At 35.5% G+C, this 22,804-nt stretch overlaps 1 protein-coding gene across 3 annotated transcripts; it reads right to left on the bottom strand.

Annotated features, from left to right (window-relative positions):
- Positions 1–1,422: 1,422 nt before the first annotated feature.
- LOC132271946 (cysteine and histidine-rich domain-containing protein RAR1) lies at positions 1,423–7,378 on the bottom strand. 3 transcript variants are annotated; one of them, XM_059773451.1, is made up of 5 exons: positions 7,271–7,378; positions 4,414–4,565; positions 2,985–3,238; positions 2,745–2,864; positions 1,423–1,761 (listed from the first exon to the last, which is right to left on the bottom strand). In XM_059773451.1, exons 1-4 carry the CDS (start codon positions 7,333–7,335, stop codon positions 2,769–2,771), a joined length of 567 nt encoding a protein of 188 aa, XP_059629434.1. In that variant the 5' UTR covers positions 7,336–7,378; the 3' UTR covers positions 1,423–1,761; positions 2,745–2,768. The 3 variants fall into 3 exon arrangements, with proteins under 3 accessions (XP_059629434.1, XP_059629433.1, XP_059629435.1); XM_059773450.1 differs by lacking the exon at positions 1,423–1,761 and having other exon boundaries at positions 2,584–2,864; XM_059773452.1 differs by lacking the exon at positions 1,423–1,761 and having other exon boundaries at positions 2,584–2,864; positions 2,985–3,223; positions 7,271–7,374.
- Positions 7,379–22,804: the final 15,426 nt, after the last annotated feature.

Here is a 22,804-nt window from a genome sequence, read left to right as displayed (position 1 = left end):
TGTGAGACTTTTATTTATTAGGTCAGAGCAGAAGGTCAGACCAACACTTTTCATAAAGACTGACCAATAAAATATGACTTTCCGCAAAAGTCCTTTTTCAACTATTATAACCCATGCACATGAAATAATAATTTCATAATGTATGCTTCTGCTGATTTTTACACGATTCACCTTTTTTTATTTTTTTATTTTTCTCTTACATGATTCACCTTGAAAGACCCAAAGACTTGTTAGGTTTCATTCTGTGGAAGATTTGGTTTAGGTTCAGTTCCTTAACGAATATTTTTTAAAATTTTATATTTTAATAGCATACCTAGGATTTTCAAATAGTGAAAACAGTGCGCAATAGTTTTTTTGCGGAGTTTGAGAAAGACCACATGCATACAACCTTATTTCAATTGGTTTGGGCGTTGATTAGCAAATGGAGATGTGCTTTTAAAGTAGATTTAGAGATCTTGAATTTTTTTTGGATGGGATAATTTGGAGGGATATGAAAAGAAGAAAAAAATAATAGGTCTTAAGTATGTTTGGATGATTTAAAAAGAAAGAAAAGAAAAGATAGGGAGAGATATATTCCTCCTTAACTCTCAAAAAAAGAGAAGATAGGGAGAGAAATAATAGTGTTTGATAGTATTTTCATAATTCTGAAATTGCCATCAATAATTAAAACAAAAAAATTATTATTCTACTCATATCCTTTTATTTAAAAGAATGCGATAGTAATTTGATTGTTATCATTTTTCTATTGATTTTGGCCAATGAGATTACTTAGATTGCAACTTCCAATCTTTGGAAATTGGAATTGTTAGCCTTAAATCCATTCAGCTAACGAGATCGTTAGTCTTCTACAAAATGGTTTGTTGAACTTTAGGTCCAAAGATTCAATCATTTATGTACAATTTGATTGTCAAACCCACTACAATAGTAGTTCCTTTCAATTTTGATTGTTAAACCCATTCTTACGAGTGCCTTTCAGATTTTGTCCACTAAAATATTTAAAACAATACAATCCAAGGAAGATTCAGATATTTTTTTTTTAATGAGGTTATTCATAACGGAGTTAGTCTTGCAGTAACCAAATCTTAAATTTTTTATTTTTATAAACAAATCTTCAAAATATAACGGATAAAACATAAGACTAGAGTATAACACGCTACTACGAACACAAAAAATACTAATTTTAGAATAAAAAAACTCAGATGCAACCAAGACGTGTGAAAAATTAAGTGTAATATATAAATATTATTTATATATATAAAACGAATTTTGTTCATTTTATCTACATTGATGAAATCACTAATTTGGAACTTAAGTGTTGGGTTTTTTCTTCTAAAATTTTATATTATTGTTTTAATTAACCCACAATATATTTTGAAATTGCATTGAAAACACATCTTCTGCCTTGAAAGTGTTTCAAACATGTCCAGCTTAAAATAATAATAAATTCAGAACAACTTCTAATCGTATCACACACATGTTTAAATTGTTGTTTTACATAACTAGGCTGCTTTCAAGGTAGAAACAATATTCTCACTATTAAACTTTTGCTAACATTTTCTATTACACCAAGTAAGGACTCCGAAAAAAAAAAAATAATTAAAAAAAAAATAATTAAAAAACAGAGAGAGAATAAGGAACCATCACAAAAGTACTCCTAAAGTCATAAGACTGCCTTCTTGTACTTCAAAACATTAAGTTCAAGGACAAGAACTTCCATGGTATGCATTTAATGATAAACAAACCATCTTCAATGGACAATAACTGCATTTATGCAAAAAGAAATACTTTGGTAAATATAGAAAAAAGGCATACCATAAACCAGCAGACAGAATGAATTGACAACTGGAAATAGACACACAGCCGACCCCAACACAAGGGTGAGCAGCTAGTCACCGGTGGTAGCCCTAGGAAGCACGGACACTCTATAACGGAGCTATCCACCTGTTGGATACCGGAACTTTATGGCCACTCCTTGGACACATGTCCGACAGTTCATGGACGTGTCTATAATTTAAAAACGGACATTTAACTCACTAGCATACACTAATGCCTCTTCATATCGGACAACATCGTAATTGTAATGAAAAAGCCATGAAATAGTTGCATATACGCAATAACAATATTGACATGCCTTCAGCTTGTAAATATTATTTCAAAGTAACTCTTAGCATAAAAATTTGTTAACATTCTATAATAATCTTAATCAATAAACGTATTTAAATAAAAACTAAAATTTTTATGTCCTTGTTTGTGCTTATGCTACTTAGTAGTAGTCATTTCTATTAGTAGAACTAATTTTACAACCAATTTTTAAAATGATATCCCTACAAGTACAAAGAAAGGGTCAACGTCCGAGAAGGGGGAATCTATAATAAGAGAGTGTCGTCTCGTCCTCCTAGTCTTTATTCATCAACTCTAATTGATGCTGCAGAGACATTTTTTATTGGGGTCTGCGTGGGTTTAACTTGGAAGCCAAAAAGTAATTCTGGTCAAATTTTTATTACTTCATATATTGAAATAATTTTTGAAGTTTTATGAAAATTTATGATACTGATGTAGTTATCATATTTCATTAGACTGATATAATGAAAGCACATCTAGAAATTGTTATAAAATTAACTAGAGTGTTCTCCAGCATGAACAATGGAAAAAGTTTAATAACCGTTATCAGGTCCGGAAATAAGTAGCAACCCAACAAATGACAGGACCGAACCATTAACTCAAAAATATAACAAAGAGAACACCTTATGCTTGTTGGTGTGTGCATCTTATGATACTGGATCTGCGTTGTGCCATCCCTTCATGCATGGAGGTATACTCATGAACTCATCAAACTCCTTCACATGAATGTCACAGCATTTCCACTGCAAAATTAAGAACAATAAGAAGCCCGGTATTTGAAATTCAGGAACCAATGAAAAAGAACATATACCAATTAGAAAGAAATGATTGAAAGAGCGATAATAAAATTATTTATAACCAACCCCTCTGTTCCGGTCGTGGAATACAGCAGGCCCGGGATGGTAACTGCATGCTGCGTCATGATTATCCTTTTCTTTGAAAGTTTTACCACATCCTTTGTTTCTACAGGTTTGGGGCTGGTTTATATCAATTATCTTCTTTGGTGGAGCGGGAACACTTTCCTGTACATTTGGAGTGCTTTCAGTGGGAATAACAGCCACTACATTTGATGCTTTTGGAGTCATTTCTCTGGCTTGTGAACCTAAAAACATATCACCTAAGTTAACCTACAAATCAATAAATACTTTCATCTACGATTTGTAAAGTGAAAAACAAAGCAGCTTAAGAATGGGAAGTTGTTATTGAACTTTTTAACTAATTGGGATATGAGGAAACTAGAACCTCCACTAACCCAAGAATACAACTAATTTGGCAATTAATTGGGAAATGAAAAGTTCGTGTTAAATTTATCAGAAACCAATAAAAGAGAAATCAAAAGATCCAATTAATTTTCCTTCATTGACCATTCTTCCACCAACCAAAGATTACATTACATGGGCTCGCCCATTCCCCTCAACGTACCTTTTTGACATGATACGACATGGGTATAGGATATGTTTCCAGCACACTTACCAAAATTGAACACCAGATCCTCTACTTATGATAGATGAAACAAGAAAAACACAAATTTGATAGCAAAGAAGAGTTTCATACTTCCAATATAAGATTAAATCCCTTCTCTTAAGCACACCCCATTTAATTTAATTGTAAATAAATATATTTTAAATAACTATAATATATATATATATAAAAATCTTTTTTGATAAGTAAAGGTATATTAGAAAGCGTTCAAAAGGGGAACGCATCCCAAAAGCTATACAAGGGCCGAAGCCAAAGAGAGGGTCCTAGTGACCCAATGCATCCAAAAAATCCACAATTTAACGGGCATCGCACTGGGTAATGACCATTACTTTATCATGCTTCATACTATTATATATATAGTAACATTATGCATTTATATGTGCAGAAAATACCCACCTTCTCATATGGACACATTTAATCCAAATCCCCATGTCTAAAGACTTGAGATTTAGGAAAAATGAAACAACCAAAGCTGGAATGAATTCAGATTGTACTTAACTGCATTTGATAAGATTATATTGCATTATGCAAATGAACATTTTTTAGACTGTTAATAAATGACATCAGTTTCATTCTGAAACACAACTCATGGTGAGTGGTTGGTGGGTGTGGGGGGGGAGACGAGCAACAATTTCACATCCTGGAATCATCCGACAATTACATCTTAAGATGGTGAAAATTACAGATAAAACAATTTCACATCCTGGAATCATCCGACAATTACATCTTAAGATGGTGAAAATTACAGAAAAAAGGAATCACTGTTGCCATGTTCTTATGAAAGAAAGAGAACTTAAATAAGAAGAATACCGTGTTTTGAGCAAAAGAATCCCTGGCGGCACCTAGAGCAAGCTTCTGTCAACGATGAATCAGTTGTATTTGCTGGTGCATAAGTTTTCTTTGGAGGAGCAACTGCCTTTGCTAGTACAGGCTTTTCAGTTGTGTGTTTACCTGTCTTACATCTTCATCAATACAAGAAAACAGAGAAACTGATACTGAGAAATTTAGATAGATAATCAATTAAAGAATTTTTTTTTTTTTTAAAAAAAAAACTTTCCATGATTAAAGTCCTATATTCATGCAAAAGTTATCAGGACCCCTTCTTTTCTTTTTCTTTTTCTTTTTCTAATTTTATTTTTTTTCTACTGTAGGCGTGCTTCAAACAGGGTGACAATTTTTCATTCAAAGTACACCATGAATTTCATTCCCTAATTTTAAACTAATACTCAAGTGTCATCATTAAAGAAAAGAGGAATGCACTTCTCAAAGAACTACTATAAGCATGCAAAAGGTTTCAATATTATGCCCCAGTCTGACAACTTCAGTATATCTGTTTGAAAGAATCAAAGCAAGGAGCATATCAAATGCAATCAAACAAGAGCAATTCAATCAAGCAAAGCTGAAGATATAGGATTGAACAACTATGAAGAAGTGGATCTGTCGACAGTAGCAGCAAAAAATTGAGTGAAGGTGGAGAGCAAGTCACTAAATCAAGAGTTAATTAGGAGATTCAATGGTGGAATTTTGGTTCACCTGGTTGTAAACTTCTTGCTCATAATAGATTGTTCATGATTGGACAAAGTCATGTAGTATTTAACCCCCAAGGGGTTGGCTCAAGTGGGTAAGTGTTACAAGGGGAGCCTTGTCCCACATTGGATCCGGTTGGGAAGTGAAATGGGCATATATGGATTGAGTGTTAGCCACACCTAATAACTTAAGCTTTTGGATTGGATCGCTAAGCGGTAAGCACCCACCCGTTCTAGTAAGTCACTTGGCTTTGGTGCCTTAGGAAGCATCAAGTCTAAGGTTCCGCAAAAGCCTAAACTGACACCCCTTGAAGTTTGGTGCGCAATAACTACCACCCCCTCCCATTCACTAGCCATTAGGTCTATAACTTGAATCTCTGTGAAATAAACTATTTACCCCTTGACTGAATAAAAAGACCTCTTTAATCCTAAAGCGTGATGTGAAATGACCAAAGTCTCCAATTAACAATTTTACTAATGATTAATTTTATCCTCACTTACCTCTGTTTCATTCACCACTGCAACCCCTCTCTCTCTTCCTAACCGGCACTGCTGCCACCATGACCACAAAAATCCTAACTCAACCACCATCATCAAAGCCGACTCTGTGCTCAGGGCACAACCCCAAAATGTGGGCGAAAATTTCATCCAGAACACCCCCCAAGTTGTCTGCCAGTCTCCTCAAATGGTCCTAGATCATTGAAAAATGGTGAAAATCTTTCTCTCCATCTTGTGCCACCTCATGCGCCAAGAAGTGGGTCGCTGGGTGTGGGGGGTGTTTAAATGAATGCGGGCAACTTCATTATTTCACAGTAACATATTTTGTAAATAAAAAAGTGTGATTGATTTTATTGAAGAGAAGAATGACATTTCACGCAAAAAGTAACGGACGTTGTTACCCAAACACTGACAAAGGGCTGTCAGTGCAGGTCTTCGCAAAACTGAAATCTACCTACAATGAGACGTCACCTCTTGGTGTAATTTACCCAAAATTCAGATAGTTGCAAATTTAGCATCCACGAGATATTCAACCCCCCTCTCAGTCAAACTGAACAGTGCGTACTTTGACATGTCAAAGCTATAAGCAACGGACCTTGATCCCCCAAAATTTTCACATTCTTCTACGTTCCTGAATATAAAGTTAAGATATTTGTGCAAACAATTATTTACGTATGTTAAAAGATTTTCTTGAATTTGTTTAGGACTGAATTTCTTTTGCAAAATTGTACATGATAGGTGAGCCAAACCTACTTCGACCCCGTGTTGGGCGGGACATGCATGGGAATGAGTCTCCCTTCATGGGAATTGTTTGGCATATGGTTGCTCAATCCCAAACTCAACCCATTGACATTCCTAGAGAAAAGGCATCCGTCTTTTTTTTCTTTCTGATTTTTCTGAAGATACTAAGATAGTCAACTGCCAAGTCATAGATAAAGAAGAGCACCTTCAGAGTGTTATTTATTTATTATTATTATTTATAAGTAGCACCTTCAGAGTTTGTAACTGCTACACTCGCACTTCAATTTTAAGGCTTGAAAGAAGCTGACAGGTTCCACTAGCTTTTATTGATGATATATATAGAGAGAGACATATTTATAGAGTTTTTATTCTTCTTCTTCCCTCCCGCCACGAACACCTTGTGAGAGATTATTTAGTTAGTGCGTGTTTTAAAGACTTTAGACATCCCATTGCACCTGAACCAGTGCAGTAAATTTCAAGCTGATACAAGTTCACTATGTAACGAGATCACATTGTGAGTCAAAAAAAAAAATCAGAAATTCAAGAACTTTCCGATGTAATAGAAAGAACATATTACCAAAAACATATTTATAATAATAAAAATAAATAAACTAAAATAAATCAAGAAGAAGAGCATGTAGACAAATGCTAATGTAAAGGGTAATGGTTTCAAACCTACATGATCACAATCAAAATAAAATTCAACTTAAGGTGCCACATATAAACTATCAAAATGTCTATATCAGAAACAAAAATAGGGTCCCATATTCAATCTACTTTGTGATTTTAGTTTATGAATTATTTTTCTGAAAAGTTAATTTAACATATCAAAATGAAAACTCTCACATTGGGCAACAAGCTTGAAAGAATCTTATATAATTTGTGAAGATATCAGTACATACCCTGGAAGTTCTAGAAATAAGCTGAAATCGTGACTTCTTTTTTTGCAACAACTCCACTCTTTCATCCCGTCATGAAATATAGGCTGTAAAATAAATTCTTCAAGATTAAATTTGGGTATGTGTCAAGAATGATTAGGTGCAATGTAAATAGAGAAAAAAATAATAATAATAAAAAAATAAAAAAAATCCCTTATTAGGAAGTATATAAATGGATGGAGACTTACTCCCTGGTGAAATGGATAGGCCAATCCCGTGAAAATCAAGCCAAATATATGCAAGATGAAAACTTAATTAGTAAAGTGCACAAGAGAAACATCATATTTCAAATTGATTTATCAATCTGTAAGATCATGCACTCGGGAAGAAATGCTAGAATATCTAGAGAATTACATTAATTTGGTAAATATGCAACATTAAAATAGATAGGTAATTATCTACACATTACATAATGTCATATATTCAATAAATTTAAATTCTGTATGATAAAAAGCTTAACAGTAGCTTATGGATTACAATATAGATTCAATACGTGATACAAATATGAAATGTACGATAAGTAAAAATTTAACACAATTACCAAGGAACTTGTGGCCTAGTGCTATCTCCTCTACCTCCCAAAGTGGATGCGAGGGTTCAAGTCCCCATAGGGGCAAATAGGTGCGGTAGTTTCTTGCTAATGAAAAAAATTAAATTAAATTAACACAATTCGATATTTTTTTAAAAAATCAATCATATTATTAAAAAAAGAAAAAATTAAATTTTAGTGACCAAATCTAAACAATATTGCTATACAGTGACGCCAAAGTCAAGAAAAGATGAAAAGTAACTAATTTTGAAACTTAATTGTTAACAAGTGACCATTTGATGGTTTATTACCTAAATATCCTTATTGTAATATATTCTTTTTAATTGGACAAATTTACCCTACACAATAAACCTAATTAAAACACTTGGTATAATATTAAATTGTTATTTAAATAACTACACTTACAATGCTTTACTGGGATCAATGACCTGTTACAGGAAGTTTTGATTGCTGACTTGATTACATGAGTGGTTATATAATGAATAGTACACACATATAGGCATATTCATATACATGTATATAAACACCTGAACCACATATTCACATTTGTTAAAAACCATCTGATTCGTAAGCATCGGCATTAAAATTGTTTTTTTCCTAATTGGTACTCACACACACATGTCTTTTCTGAGACTTGAACCCCTGACCTCCCTTTGAGAGAAGTAAGAGGCTGATACGCCACTGGCCCGTTGGTATCAACATTGAAATTGAAGTTAAATAAAATTGGAAAATTTCCGTTACAACATGATTTTTTTTAATTTTTTTTATGTGTATAATTAAGCTGGCTTAGTACCTTAATCACCATGTCTTTCTTTCTCAAAATTAAATCAACTTTTTATGGAAAAAAAAAAAAAAAACCTAAACTCCTTGTTCAGACACCTGAACCAAGACACAGACTCACACAGTCACGCTGACCACTGGACTAGACAAAGGGCCCGTTTGGCAGCGGCATTAACGCTATTGTAAGCAGAAAAATCAGAAGCAGCTAATTTCTCATCAGGCAAACAGAAAATTTCTTCACCATCGAAAAGAATCCATTAGAATTAATGCATAAACTACAACTTTGTACCATCAACAAAACATAAAATTTATACACCGAACACCAAGATTACCTCTTTTTTATTTTAAGATATCATTACTTTCAGCCAAAAAAAATTAAAAAAAAATAATAAAAAAAAAAATTATGCGCAATACGCCATGAATCTTGGGAAAAATTTACTGTGACCTATCAATTAGGTTAAGAGATCATACACATAAAAGGAAGAAACACCAAATTTGAGAATTAGAAGCCGTAAATCTTGAAACAAATTTCACAAATATATATATCTATAGATTGTGATTAAAGAAGGGACATACCGAATCGTGATATGTACATGAACCTTCGGTGTTATCGTCGTCCGTGAACATGGCGTTGCATCCGATTCTCTGACACCGAAGCTTCGCGACTTCCTCCTCCATTCTCTCTCTCTCTCTCTACTTTCTCTCTCTACACTGTTTAGTCTTTACTCGTCCAAGACACCAACCCAACTGTACGCACCGCTTTTTAGTTCAGTTCCGAATATGGTTTGTGTTATTTTCTACTCACAATAGGATTGGTCTTAGATTCGCACCGTCTTTTCTACAAGTTGACGTGTCAATATCCTGACCGTTTATCTGTTTACTGAAATACAGAATTTTAAGATTAGAAGGAATTTTGATAACCTACAAACTTATAAATAATAAATAGTAGTAATAAACGGGCCCTGGAAGATGTTGATCTAGGGCTGTGGTGTTATCTGGTAACGAGAGAGAAGAGCAGAGAATCCTACGTCAATAGGGAAGGACAAATATAATATTAAACAATATTTTGTATGGTTTAAGGACTGTTGAATATTTTTATTTTAGAAAAATTAGAGAGTGGAGTGTTAAAGGAGTTTGGTGTAGCGTGAATATCGAAAATTCAAGTTAAAAAAGAAGAAGATTTTTTTGTTTCTATTTTTTTAAAAAAAAATTTGTCTTTTATAGTTGTCTCAATTTAAGACTTTTTTTTTTTTTTTTTTTTGTTAATCAGAACTACTTTTAAAAAACTGGACCAAGTAAATCGATTAATTTTTTTATCACTGCACCGAAAATATAATTTTAGGATTAGAAGGAAAATATTTAGGCCATTTTTGGTTGATAACAGTTTTTTATTTTTTAATAACTAAAAAATTAAATTGTACAAAAATTTATTTGGTTGGTAATTTCTGAAAACCCAATTAATAAAAGGTATAATAATTGTTCAGGGTCCTTTAAAACAATTTTTATTTTATTTTTTATTTTTATTTTTTTTATAGAGTTTTTGATAGTTATTTTTGAAAAAATTGAACAAAACAAATTCTTTTTTTTTTTTTTTTCTTTTTCTTTCTTTCTTTTTTCGAGAGTGAGGTGAAGCCATGCTTGGTTGGTTATAAATACACAAAGTCTTTAGATTAGGTGGTATTTTTTTGCTAATTTATAAATATATTTTCTCCACAGTTGTACGCAATTTTTCATTCATTACTCAGGGCATTCTATTTAGTTTGTTACATGGATTTTCTAGGGAGCTTAATGGGTCAAGATATTGCACACTACTCTCGCAATGAATGAAAAAAAAAAAAAAACAAAAACAAAGTTGAAAAAAATGCATACAAATGTTATACATTCCTTGTGCCTTAGAAGTTGAAATTTGAAAAAGATTGATAATGTGTTGATGGATGTTTATCTAGTGTGTGAGAGAATGGAAAGTAAGTCGTATAGATGGATAATGGTTCACTTTTAAAGAACGCTAGACGTTGATTATTATTTGATTCGTTAATTCAAACTTCGAGTGGGGGACCATTGATGTTGAGCATGATGTCGGGAAGAAGTAAGTTGTTGTTGGGTAGGCATTTTTTCACATACTTCTTGTAATTCTCTTCATAATGATAGTTGGGATATTCTTTGATGTTTCACAAGGGATAAAAGAGCTAAGTGCAGAAAGTTTGCACAATTTTTGATGTATGTGGTTATCATCTATAGAAACCCTCACAAGACTATAACTCCTCCAGTAGGAATAACTTAGGAGTTTAAAGATATATTGTATACGCTAAATGCAATCGTTTCTCCCACAAAAGGGGAAGTTAGTTTACTTATTTAATTTTAGTTTTTAGTTTTTAGTTTTGTATTGTTAGAGGACTAGCAATATTTAAGTTTGAGGGTGTAATGAGGGTTGAATATTGCACATGAGCCCTTAAAGTTGCATATCTTATTTCTTTAGTAATGATTATGTAGTAGTACTTATATCATTTACTTGATTTCAGTTATTTTCAGGTATTCTTCTTCAAATCTGGTCAATTCTACCTAATTCAAGGTTTTGAAGGTGTTTCCAAGGATCGGGAGGAGCAATGACATGTTAGGGGACGATTTTGGGCTTAAAATGATGAAAAAGTAAAATATACAAAGCTAGGATCAATCCTAGCTCCTCTAGGATCGATCCAAAACACCGCAACAATTTTCATACATGTGTTACAAGACCACAAATTCTTTGCTGGTGTGCCGCGGTACCAGCTGCTTAAAAGTGTGATAAAATGTGGCCAAATTTGAATTTATAGAATGCCACTACAACTACTAACTATTAATGTAACTAGAGTAAATAGGTATCGTCCCAAGGGAAAGGAAGGGTATTCTTGTGGAAACAATGTTGGATTAGTAGGTCGAATGATCAAAGATGGTTTGTTGGTTGAATTAGACTACAATTTAAACTAAATAAATGTAATGTAAAACAACTAAAGCAATATGAGGTGTAGAGAATATGAGAGAGGAGTCTTGGGTCATAGAGTTCGCCACTAAGCATTACCTTCCTAGACATTCAATATTTGATGGATTAGGGGGATTGTGTGTTGTTGATCGGTTGGTCAATTAACATCAACCTTCGCAATAGCACGAATCATTGTAAAATAGGGCTATTGGTCGGGTAAGTCGAACCACTGGGACTGCGCTAGTCTAAGGCAACCTAAGAGTCTAGAATTGTTCTTAGAATGATAAGGGGTAATAAGGGTTTGTTTGATTGGTTTGTCACTAAGCTAGTAATTGAAGTGCATAAAACAATAAATTGCAAGGAAATTAAAGGAGTGAGATACAAGTAGAAAAGACTAGGGAGATGAATCCACACTACACCCTGAGTACATGCTAGATTAAGGCTAAATTGGGGAAGTACAATGTATAAAATGGTCACGGAATATATAGCAACACTAGATTACCATATACCCTTAGAGAAGTTCATTAAATCATTAAACAAGAATAATCCCTCAAAAATTAATACATTTGAGCTACCTAAACTAAAGTGTAGCCTTCAACATACTCACTCAAGCAAGAACTATCAAGTTTGTAATCAAATGATAAAGCACATGAGGTAGGAAACTAGCATAACCCATCAAAGGAAGTTCCTAAGCAATGGACTATCCATTTTCTCTATCAACATGCCTTGAAAATTATTCATAATCCTATCTCCATTGTCACCATGAAGAAGCAAGCATTATGATTACTACAAGAAACCATCTAAGACAAGATAAATCACTTACAACAATCATTTATAAACATTAGAATTCATTACAAGAAGTAATATGCTCTAGATTATGAAAAGACCAAAAATGATACATCTTAATCCCCAAAATAGATCCTAATCTAGAACATAAGCAAAAGGGGAGGCTTCATCACCTCCCTAGATGAGGTTTAGTTACCCATAGGAGCAATGGAAGAAGGAAGAAGCTTGAAGACCTCCTCCATTTTCGTGCTCCCCTCTTCTAGCTCCAAGAACACACCTTTCTTGCTCTCTTCTCTCTCCTCCAATCTTGTAAAATGAAGCTCTCTCATATTGTGTGGCTTCCCTCTCTTATCTTCTAGAGATAAGGCTCTAGAAACCCCCCACCAACCAACATCTCCAACCAACCATTAAAGAGGGAAATTAGAATTGAGGAACCCAAGATGCAAGTGGCTGAAAATGGGCCATTTCCGGATGCAATTCTGCCCTAAGTTCGAGCACTCGAAATAAGGGCTCGAGCACTCGAAATTGGAGCAGAATGCTCCATTCTTGCCTTGCTCCGCCCAGACCTACTTCGGTTAAACAGCCATAACTTTGCGCTCCGAACTCCGAATGATAAACCGTTTGAAGATTTAGAAAGCTAATTCAGAGCTCTAAATATTTCATGTTTTAGTGGAGATCCAATTCTCAAGGATAGTTGGTAGAAAATGAAGATTAAGGCAGAATTTCATTGCTGCCAGGCAGTTCTGCGCGCCTCTGGTAACAAGGCCATAACTCTCTGCTCCGAGCTCCGAATGAAAAACCGTTTGAAGATTTGGAAAGCTGATTCAGAGCTCTAAATCTTTCATGTTATAAGGGAAGTCCAGTTCTTGAGTTAGGAAGGTCAAAATGGCGAGCAAAGTTCAGGATCCACTGCTGCCAGAAATTCAGCCTTGTGCCTTTTGATGGCCAAAACTCCACAAAGCCTTGATTTTGCTCCTTTTTTGGCAAATGGACCTGAAAATATATACATACACACAAATGAAGATAATCTACTTAATTAAACAAACAACGGACTTAACTAATGCAATTTAGGGCGCTTAAATATACAGTATTCAGTGCTTATCACACCCCCAAACTTACATTTTGCTAGTCCCTTAGCAAAACTACAATGAAAAACTTAATGAAAAGACAACCATGGGCATGCTACTACAAAAATATCATCCATGGTAAAATGAGATAGATACATAGCTCAAATACAACTTGAAACAGACAAAAACTAGAGATGGGGTCATTGGGAAAACTACCTTGCATATATGAAGCATTGATACAAAAATTGGCTAAATACATTTCCACATACATGCATCAACATCAAAGTCTATATAAATAACTCAATTATCATCTCTTGAATGGAAATCAACTCTAGCTTCAGTGAAAGTGAATTGGATTCTCAACATGCGGCTTTTACTTTCTTTTCCAATTCCAAAGCACAAGTTTTCAAATCATTAAATTCCCCTTTAAATGAGGTCCCTAAGGCATGATTTTATTTACAAGACAACTTTTGTTGCTTGTTGACAATTTATTGTAACTCATAAGCGAAAAATAGAATGGTTGTGCAATGCTGAAGTCCCTTAAGCTTTCTAACCAACCTATGTAGCAAGCGTTAGGCCAACAACTCCCAAACCAGATGGCTTTAGGGTGCTAAGTGTAGAGACACTCCATAGGGCTTAATAGCTCAAGTTGGAAAGGCTACGAACTCTAACGAACCATGTTTATTACTAGTTTATTTTTTTGAATGACCGTGCAATGTTTAAGTCCCTTAAGCTTTCTAACCAACCCTTGTAGCAAGCGTTAGGCCAACAACTCCCAAACCAGATGGCTTTAGGGTGTTAAGTGTAGAGACACTCCTAGGGCTTAATAGCTCGAGTTGGAAAGGCTACGAACGTCAACTGGTCATTATTTTCTTTCCTTTTCAGTTTTTTTTTTTTTAGACAACTTACATCATGCCAAAGATATTCATCTATCAGGTTCATCAAATCAGATTAACTAGGGCAAGGTCAAGGTCAATCAAGTTGCATGCCTCACAGTTAAGTTTCCAATGTGCATCTGTGCATTGTGAAGCTTAAAAGAGTGTCAAATCCAGCGAGAATTTAATTGAGACATTTATACAGACTAATTTGAATCTACATGATCATTTCAACTCAAATTTTCTTTATTTTCAAAAATATCAGCTGCTTCTATACACAAAGTTTTAAACATATGCTTTCATCTCCAACAGGTTTCAAATTCCATTATCATTGCTTAGCAAAAATGTAAAACCAAAAATACATAAATGCACCCCCAAACTTGAATGTCACATTGTCCTCAATGTGAGAAGACAAGTAAATCAAAATAAGCGCAAAGAAGGTAAAAGAACAATAATACCAAGTGGAGTGAGGACGACGTAGATATTCAGCCATATGAGTGCGCAACGGCGTCCCCCAAACTTGGACATGAAGACCTATCAAGACAGAACTAATGTACATAGGTGAAAGCATAGGTCTCTTAAGAAAAAAAAAATCAAAACAGAAATGAAAACACTAAGACGAATGTGATGGCAAGGTAAAAATCCATACAAAATACAAATTGGCACACATGAGTCATAAGTGTAAAATGGAAAACAAAACAATGCCAAAAGCCGTGCATTTAGAGAGATAAAGTTGGCTTAGGCAATTCGTCAAACACGTGGTGTGCAAGACAAAAAGGAAGAGGGCCAAAGGTTGATTAGAGATGAGAAAATCCAAAAATTTGGCCCTGCAAATGCAATACACCACTCCCAAACAATCACAAATCCTTCACACAAGCAATCCCATCCTCCATTGATCAAAAATTAAAAGAAAAAGAGGGTTAGACACTTACCCAACAATGGAGAACCAAAGGCCCTGTGTGCGTGGGATAAATGGTGGGGATGGGTGGGAGGTTGATGATGGTGCTTGGGTTAGAGGAGAGTGGGGAAAAAGGTGGAGGAGGTGAAGGTGGGTTTGCATGGGGTGGTGAGGTTGAGGGTGGTTGGGTTATGAAGTTGGAGTTGGTTGTGAGGTGCATGCAAGTTGCATGAAAGTGCCGAGAGAGAGAGATGGTTTTGGGCAGGCATGAGGTTGAGGGAATGGTGTTGGTTGAGTTATGGGTTGCATGCATGGTGGGATGAGATGAGGGTGGTGAAGTGAGGTTGATGGTGGTTGAATGGTGTGAGGCCGAGAGGGATGGTGGGTTGGTTTGGGAGGTGAGATACGGGTTGAGAATGATGAGGTGAGGTTGATGCGTTTGAGATGAAGGTTGTGCATGCCTGGTTGTGCATGCATGGGTGTGGGTTAATGTGGGTTGGTTGAGGAGTTGCCGAGAGTGGGAGAGATGGTGAGGTGAAGGGGTTGTGGGTTGGTTGGAGGTTGGTGGAGAGGATGGGGTGAAGAGGTTGGTTGATGATGGGAAGGTTGCTTGGTTTGTTGCATGGTGGGCATGTTGGCTAGGCTCGAGCACTCCAAATGGGAGCTAGAGTGCTCGAGCTTGGGGCAGAGAGATTGGCAAGATGAGGAGGGATGTCGAGCACTCGAAATGCCAATTCGAGTGCTCGAAATTTAAGCAGTAGCCTCGGAATGGTTTTGTGCAAGCTTCATAGAGCTTTCGAGCACTCCAAAGAGGAAATAGAGTGCTCGAAATGAAGGCAGTAGCATTGAGGTTGAGAGATGAACTTTTGCATGCAGTGTAACATTATGCAGTGAGGTTGAGAGATGAACTTTGCATGTCATTCCATTAGGTGCCTCATTCTTATGCATTGTGAATGTATACATGATCAACTGAGAGCTGAAGAATTGATAAAACCTTGCAACATGCTTCCAAATCAAGGCATGGATGGATTATTTTCACCTTGCATGCATGGAAAATAATGAAACATTGCAAATTAATACAATCCAATGCATGGATGGATAATTGTCAAACTCTACACTTCATTGCAATGCAAGGAAAATTTTGAAAATTTTTCAGATTGTGCAATTTTCCTCCAATGAACTTCATTCCATTCCATGGAAAATTTTGAAAATTTTGTTTCTAAACTTTGCAGTTTTTTTTTTTTTTTTTTTTTTTTTTTTTTTTTTTTTTCAAACATTGCAATCATCTCAAATGCATGGAAATATTTTTTTGTTTAAACTTTGCAACTCCATTTTAATTCAATGCATGGAAAAATTTAAACTTTGCACTTTCATTCCAATGTAATGCATGGATGGAAAATTTTGAAAACTTTTCAACTTCTTTCTAATGCATGGACAATTTGGAAAGTTTTTCAAAATGTAGCACCTTTCCAACGCATGGATGATTTTGAGAAACCATGATCCAACAATGCATTGAAGATGAGAGGCTATGCATGTGAGTGCCATGTCGAAAGTCCGAGAAAATTGCCTGATAGAGCCAGAAACTTCCGGGAATGAAAACAAGAGTGGAGAAGGTCTAAGAAGTCAGTCTAAAAATGTGGAACACAACTTAAGATAGTTCCAGAGAAAGTTAAATTTTGGCATTTCTTAACCATTTCCTATAAAATTTCATGGCTCAGGCAATTGATCATTAGGGAGGCATTGAAGTCGAAAGAATTGCTCCCCAATGGTGCTAAATTTAACGTCGATAGCTAGACGCACCGAGTTCAGGTTAATCCTCCTTACCCTATACCATGTCTCTCTAGAGAGTCATAGGTCCCCAAATAGGATAATTCTTTTAAAAGTGGAGGAGGAAGACTTTGAAGACAAAAGTGGAAAAGAGGTAACGGAAAGACCTCAACCCACTCTTCTTTCTCAATGAAGAACTTTGGACTATGGGGCTGATTTGGATTATGGGAAGATGGATCAAGTGAGGGCACACCTAGCAAAGGGTTTTGAAAAATCATATTTAGCACGAGAATGCCCGGAGAATTGTCCTTCAAATTTTCAACATCCTCCCCACACTTATCCGGTGGTTCGGGCTCAACAGTTTGAGATAACTCAAGTGAGGGAATGGGATGAGATGCAAGCTCCCAAGAAAGAGATACATTTGATGTTGACAAAGGAAAAGAATGAATATGTGGATGAATATTAAGCAAAGAATTCACCTCTGAAATGGAATTGTCAACATTAAAATCCTCACAATTGAAATGAGCCAAACAAGCTTTTAGAGGATCCTCCATTAAAGGAGGTGTATCAAGCAAAGGATTATGTAGGGGCTGTTTTGGAGTAGGGTAGACAATCTCTACATCATTATTTTTCCCATTTTGAGCCACAATTGCTTCATTTTGATGTGGGGCAACAATTTGATCTTCCACCACCATTTTATCATTTTCACATGTAATAACCACTTGATCATTCTCATGATGAAAGTTACTAGGAGTAATCTCATCATTCATAGAATTTTCTTTTGGATTGGCCATAAATTCAAATGAAAATGTTTCCTCCTCTTCATGATTTTTAGCATTAATCCTTTGTTGAATTTGAGATATTTGGTCATCTATCATTGCACTAACTTGGGACTGGTGATATGGTACCACTTGATTGATAGACTCTACTGTGGATTGCATGCTAGCAAGGGAAGCCAATAGTTGATTGTTGGAGTCCATCATTTGCGTGTGCATAGACTCCATCATTTGTTTGTTAGCCACAATTAGCTCATCCAATGGAGACGGTGGAAAAGGAGAAGAGGGCGGGAAAGGATGATCATTGGGTTGAAAAGGTTGCATATGAGATTGTGGGGTTGAATTTCCTATGTCATGCCACAAGAAGTTTTGTTGGTCTCCCCAACCCGAGTTATAACCATTGAAGTATGGATCACTACCCGGTTCAAAGAAATTTTCATTTGGTTGCTCTAGATAGAAGTCCGAGAATTGTCTCGTTGGAAGACAATCTCTTGTATGATGTGTATTACTAGAGCAAAAAGCACAAAACTCATGAGGTGTGTAGAATTGAGTTGGAAGATAACTATTCTCCATCTAGGAGTAATTCAACAACACACAAAGCAATCAACACAACACTTCATCACCATAACCTCCACATACAATGTTCCCATTCTCCTCAATTATCAAGACAAAAAATGTAAATGGCTACGACAAGGACCAATGCTTGAATACGAAATTTAAAACAATTGAAATAGCCTCGACAAGGGCTTGCAATTTAATTACTTCTAAGCTTAACACATGCACGATATTCACAATTCGAAACTAGAAGTCACGAGACTTACCTGGGGTCCTCTAGACTTACAATTTGCTAGCATTCCCACGGCGAGCTTCGAGTCCCTAGAATCTTACAACACTTAAAACACAAAGGTGGTCAAAACACACAAGGAATATTCACAATCAAACTAAATTTAACCCTAGAAACTTCGGTTGCTAAACCGTTTGCAGTCCCCGGCAACGGCGCCAAAAATTGATCGGTTGGTCAATTAACATCAACCTTCGCAATAGCACGAATCATTGTAAAATAGGGCTATTGGTCGGGTAAGTCGAACCACTGGGACTGCGCTAGTCTAAGGCAACCTAAGAGTCTAGAATTGTTTTTAGAATGATAAGGGGTAATAAGGGTTTGTTTGATTGGTTTGTCACTAAGCTAGTAATTGAAGTGCATAAAACAATAAATTGCAAGGAAATTAAAGGAGTGAGATACAAGTAGAAAAGACTAGGGAGATGAATCCACACTACACCCTGAGTACATGCTAGATTAAGGCTAAATTGGGGAAGTACAATGTATAAAATGGTCACGGAATATATAGCAACACTAGATTACCATATACCCTTAGAGAAGTTCATTAAATCATTAAACAAGAATAATCCCTCAAAAATTAATACATTTGAGCTACCTAAACTAAAGTGTAGCCTTCAACATACTCACTCAAGCAAGAACTATCAAGTTTGTAATCAAATGATAAAGCACATGAGGTAGGAAACTAGCATAACCCATCAAAGGAAGTTCCTAAGCAATGGACTATCCATTTTCTCTATCAACATGCCTTGAAAATTATTCATAATCCTATCTCCATTGTCACCATGAAGAAGCAAGCATTATGATTACTACAAGAAACCATCTAAGACAAGATAAATCACTTACAACAATCATTTATAAACATTAGAATTCATTACAAGAAGTAATATGCTCTAGATTATGAAAAGACCAAAAATGATACATCTTAATCCCCAAAATAGATCCTAATCTAGAACATAAGCAAAAGGGGAGGCTTCATCACCTCCCTAGATGAGGTTTAGTTACCCATAGGAGCAATGGAAGAAGGAAGAAGCTTGAAGACCTCCTCCATTTTCGTGCTCCCCTCTTCTAGCTCCAAGAACACACCTTTCTTGCTCTCTTCTCTCTCCTCCAATCTTGTAAAATGAAGCTCTCTCATATTGTGTGGCTTCCCTCTCTTATCTTCTAGAGATAAGGCTCTAGAAACCCCCCACCAACCAACATCTCCAACCAACCATTAAAGAGGGAAATTAGAATTGAGGAACCCAAGATGCAAGTGGCTGAAAATGGGCCATTTCCGGATGCAATTCTGCCCTAAGTTCGAGCACTCGAAATAAGGGCTCGAGCACTCGAAATTGGAGCAGAATGCTCCATTCTTGCCTTGCTCCGCCCAGACCTACTTCGGTTAAACAGCCATAACTTTGCGTTCCGAACTCCGAATGATGAACCGTTTGAAGATTTAGAAAGCTAATTCAGAGCTATAAATATTTCATGTTTTAGTGGAGATCCAATTCTCAAGGATAGTTGGTAGAAAATGAAGATTAAGGCAGAATTTCATTGCTGCCAGGCAGTTCTGCGCGCCTCTGGTAACAAGGCCATAACTCTCTGCTCCGAGCTCCGAATGACAAACCGTTTGAAGATTTGGAAAGCTGATTTAGAGTTCTAAATCTTTCATGTTATAAGGGAAGTCCAGTTCTTGAGTTAGGAAGGTCAAAATGGCGAGCAAAGTTCAGGATCCACTGCTGCCAGAAATTCAGCCTTGTGCCTTTTGATGGCCAAAACTCCACAAAGCCTTGATTTTGCTCCTTTTTTGGCAAATGGACCTGAAAATATATACATACACACAAATGAAGATAATCTACTTAATTAAACAAACAACGGACTTAACTAATGCAATTTAGGGCGCTTAAATATACAGTATTCAGTGCTTATCAGTTGTAAATGAAAGTGTGTGTCATTAATTGAAATATCAAGCATGGATGGCCAAGTAAGCCTACATTGTCTAGCCAATCTAGTGAGTAGCACAACATATCAAATTAAATCATTAATCCTTCCATAAGTCCACAATTAATGCACACTCATTAAATTAGAGAAGTATACTACTTGCATTCATAAGCATGGAACATCAAACAACAAGCATAGATTATCCACCTATCTAAGAAAGTAGGGCAATTATACTATAACTAAGCTAGTGACATGAAAATTAAACTAATTAAACTAAGGAGGTGGCACAATCCATCAAGAAATAAGTATGAACCATTAAACAAATCACAAGAGTAATCTATTTAAGCACCATGCCTTAACCATCACTAGATTCATAATATCAACACACATAAACATGCATCAATGTCACAAAATCTAGAGATAAATACATGAATATTAATTCTAGCATACATAGACATATGGATAGAATTAAATGATCAATTGGAAGTATTAAATTATACAAATCATTATAGAAACAAGATTTATATATATAAGATGTCAAGACAAGAATTACAACACAAATTCCCATTAATTACAAAACATCAAAGTCTAGGAGGCATGCTTAGGGCTATCTTTAGCCCCAAGAGAATGGTTTAGCCATTCATTGATGTTGTCATCCAACCCTTAAGGGCTATCTCCATGGTAAAATTCATCATCATCCTCTTGTGTTCTTGGTAGAAACCCTAGATGAGTGAAATAACTTTTCCAAATTGTGTGTTTCTCTTTCTAAACTCTTGCCAAATCTCTAGCCTCTCAAGAATTCTTTTCTAAAAATAACCCAAAATCTTTATATAGGTAGCTCAAATGTCGCACCCAATGGTCAGACCTGTGCACTAGGACCTCCAAATGATTGCACAACGAGCACACCTTTAATTTAGCTGGAACTCTATTTTTCACGCAACTTGAGGCAGTTCGATCGATCAAAAGGTTGCTCGGATCGATCGAACTATGGCGGCACCTTTTTGGATAAGGACATGGCTGTGATATTTTTGGGAAAAGGACAAAAGTGGTAGGTGAGGATAAGATCAAAAGGTTTCGATTGATCGAAGTAAAGGTTGGATTTATCGAATAGGAAATTTTCTTGAAGATAAGAACAAAAGGCTCGATCTATCATAATAGGATTGGAACGATCACAGTGTGATCAATCGTAGCTTGGTTCGATCGATCGGAAAAAGGCTTCTTCACCACTTTGCTCCTTTCTTCCACTAGGCTTGAGATTGCTTCTTTTAATGCTCTAATTTAGCTGAATTGACTTATTTTGCGGATAAGTGTCTGAAAAGGGAAATAACATGAAATTAAACTAAAATGGAAAAATAAGATAGAATAAGGTCCTATAACATTCAAGATTAAGAGGTTTAAATGCGTACTTTTTAGCACTTATCATCTACCAAGGTTATAACTGATCGTCGTATTGGTACGATCTATCGTGTCGGCGATTAGGATCGATTGCAGCTCACCTGCGATCGACCCTAGATACATCATACTTAAATCTTAATAATTGCGGGATTTATATGTTTTACTCTTTTCTTACCATATATGGGCCAAACTTCATCAAAGCCTATGGTTTACATTGAGGGCTCATTCTAGAGCTTATTTAGGGTATGATTAGCACAATTTAAGTAGGCGTTTGGAGTGTATGTAAAGACAAGTTCTAGAGAGATTGGCGGCTAAGAACTTCTCTCTACTATGAAAGATTGAATAAGGTGGTTTCAACCAGAAATAACAGTCCATGGAGCTGGTGTTCATCACATCACTGAAGATTTCTTCCTTCTTCATGAGTAGCTAAATTCTCATTTAGGGCATTGATGTAACCATAACCAAGTAATACGTGTTAATTGTTTTTATTGTTTGGGATCTTTTTTGGATTATGCATATTTATTGTATGGTTAAAAACAATTGACTTAGTAGTACTAAGTAATTGGGATTTAATGATTATAATCGGTTTTAATGAAATATTTATCTTTTCTTGGAATTGATTTTGCCTTAATCAAATTCAAACTTCTCTTATTTTTTGTGATTATAGGAGTAATGATAATGCAATGGTGATTAACGAATATGTGAACGAATGGTTGATAATTCATACCTAGGGAAGACGGGTTGTATTGCATAATAGATTAGAGTAGTTAGGTAGATAAATCGTGCTAACTGAAGATGAGTTATGCTTAGTGTTTGCTCATAAATACCTTTTGTAATACCCCTAGTTTTCAAAATGATATAATTGGAATTTAATTTTTATTTTCTTA

This window comes from Cornus florida, unplaced genomic scaffold, assembly GCF_030987335.1.
Source record: "Cornus florida cultivar Cherokee Brave unplaced genomic scaffold, ASM3098733v1 CherokeeBrave_3.0.0_Hap2_Chr08, whole genome shotgun sequence".
In the NCBI taxonomy this organism is placed as follows: Eukaryota; Viridiplantae; Streptophyta; class Magnoliopsida; order Cornales; family Cornaceae; genus Cornus; species Cornus florida.
Note: the sequence above shows the minus strand (reverse complement) of the source record. Positions and strands in the feature narration are given on the sequence as shown.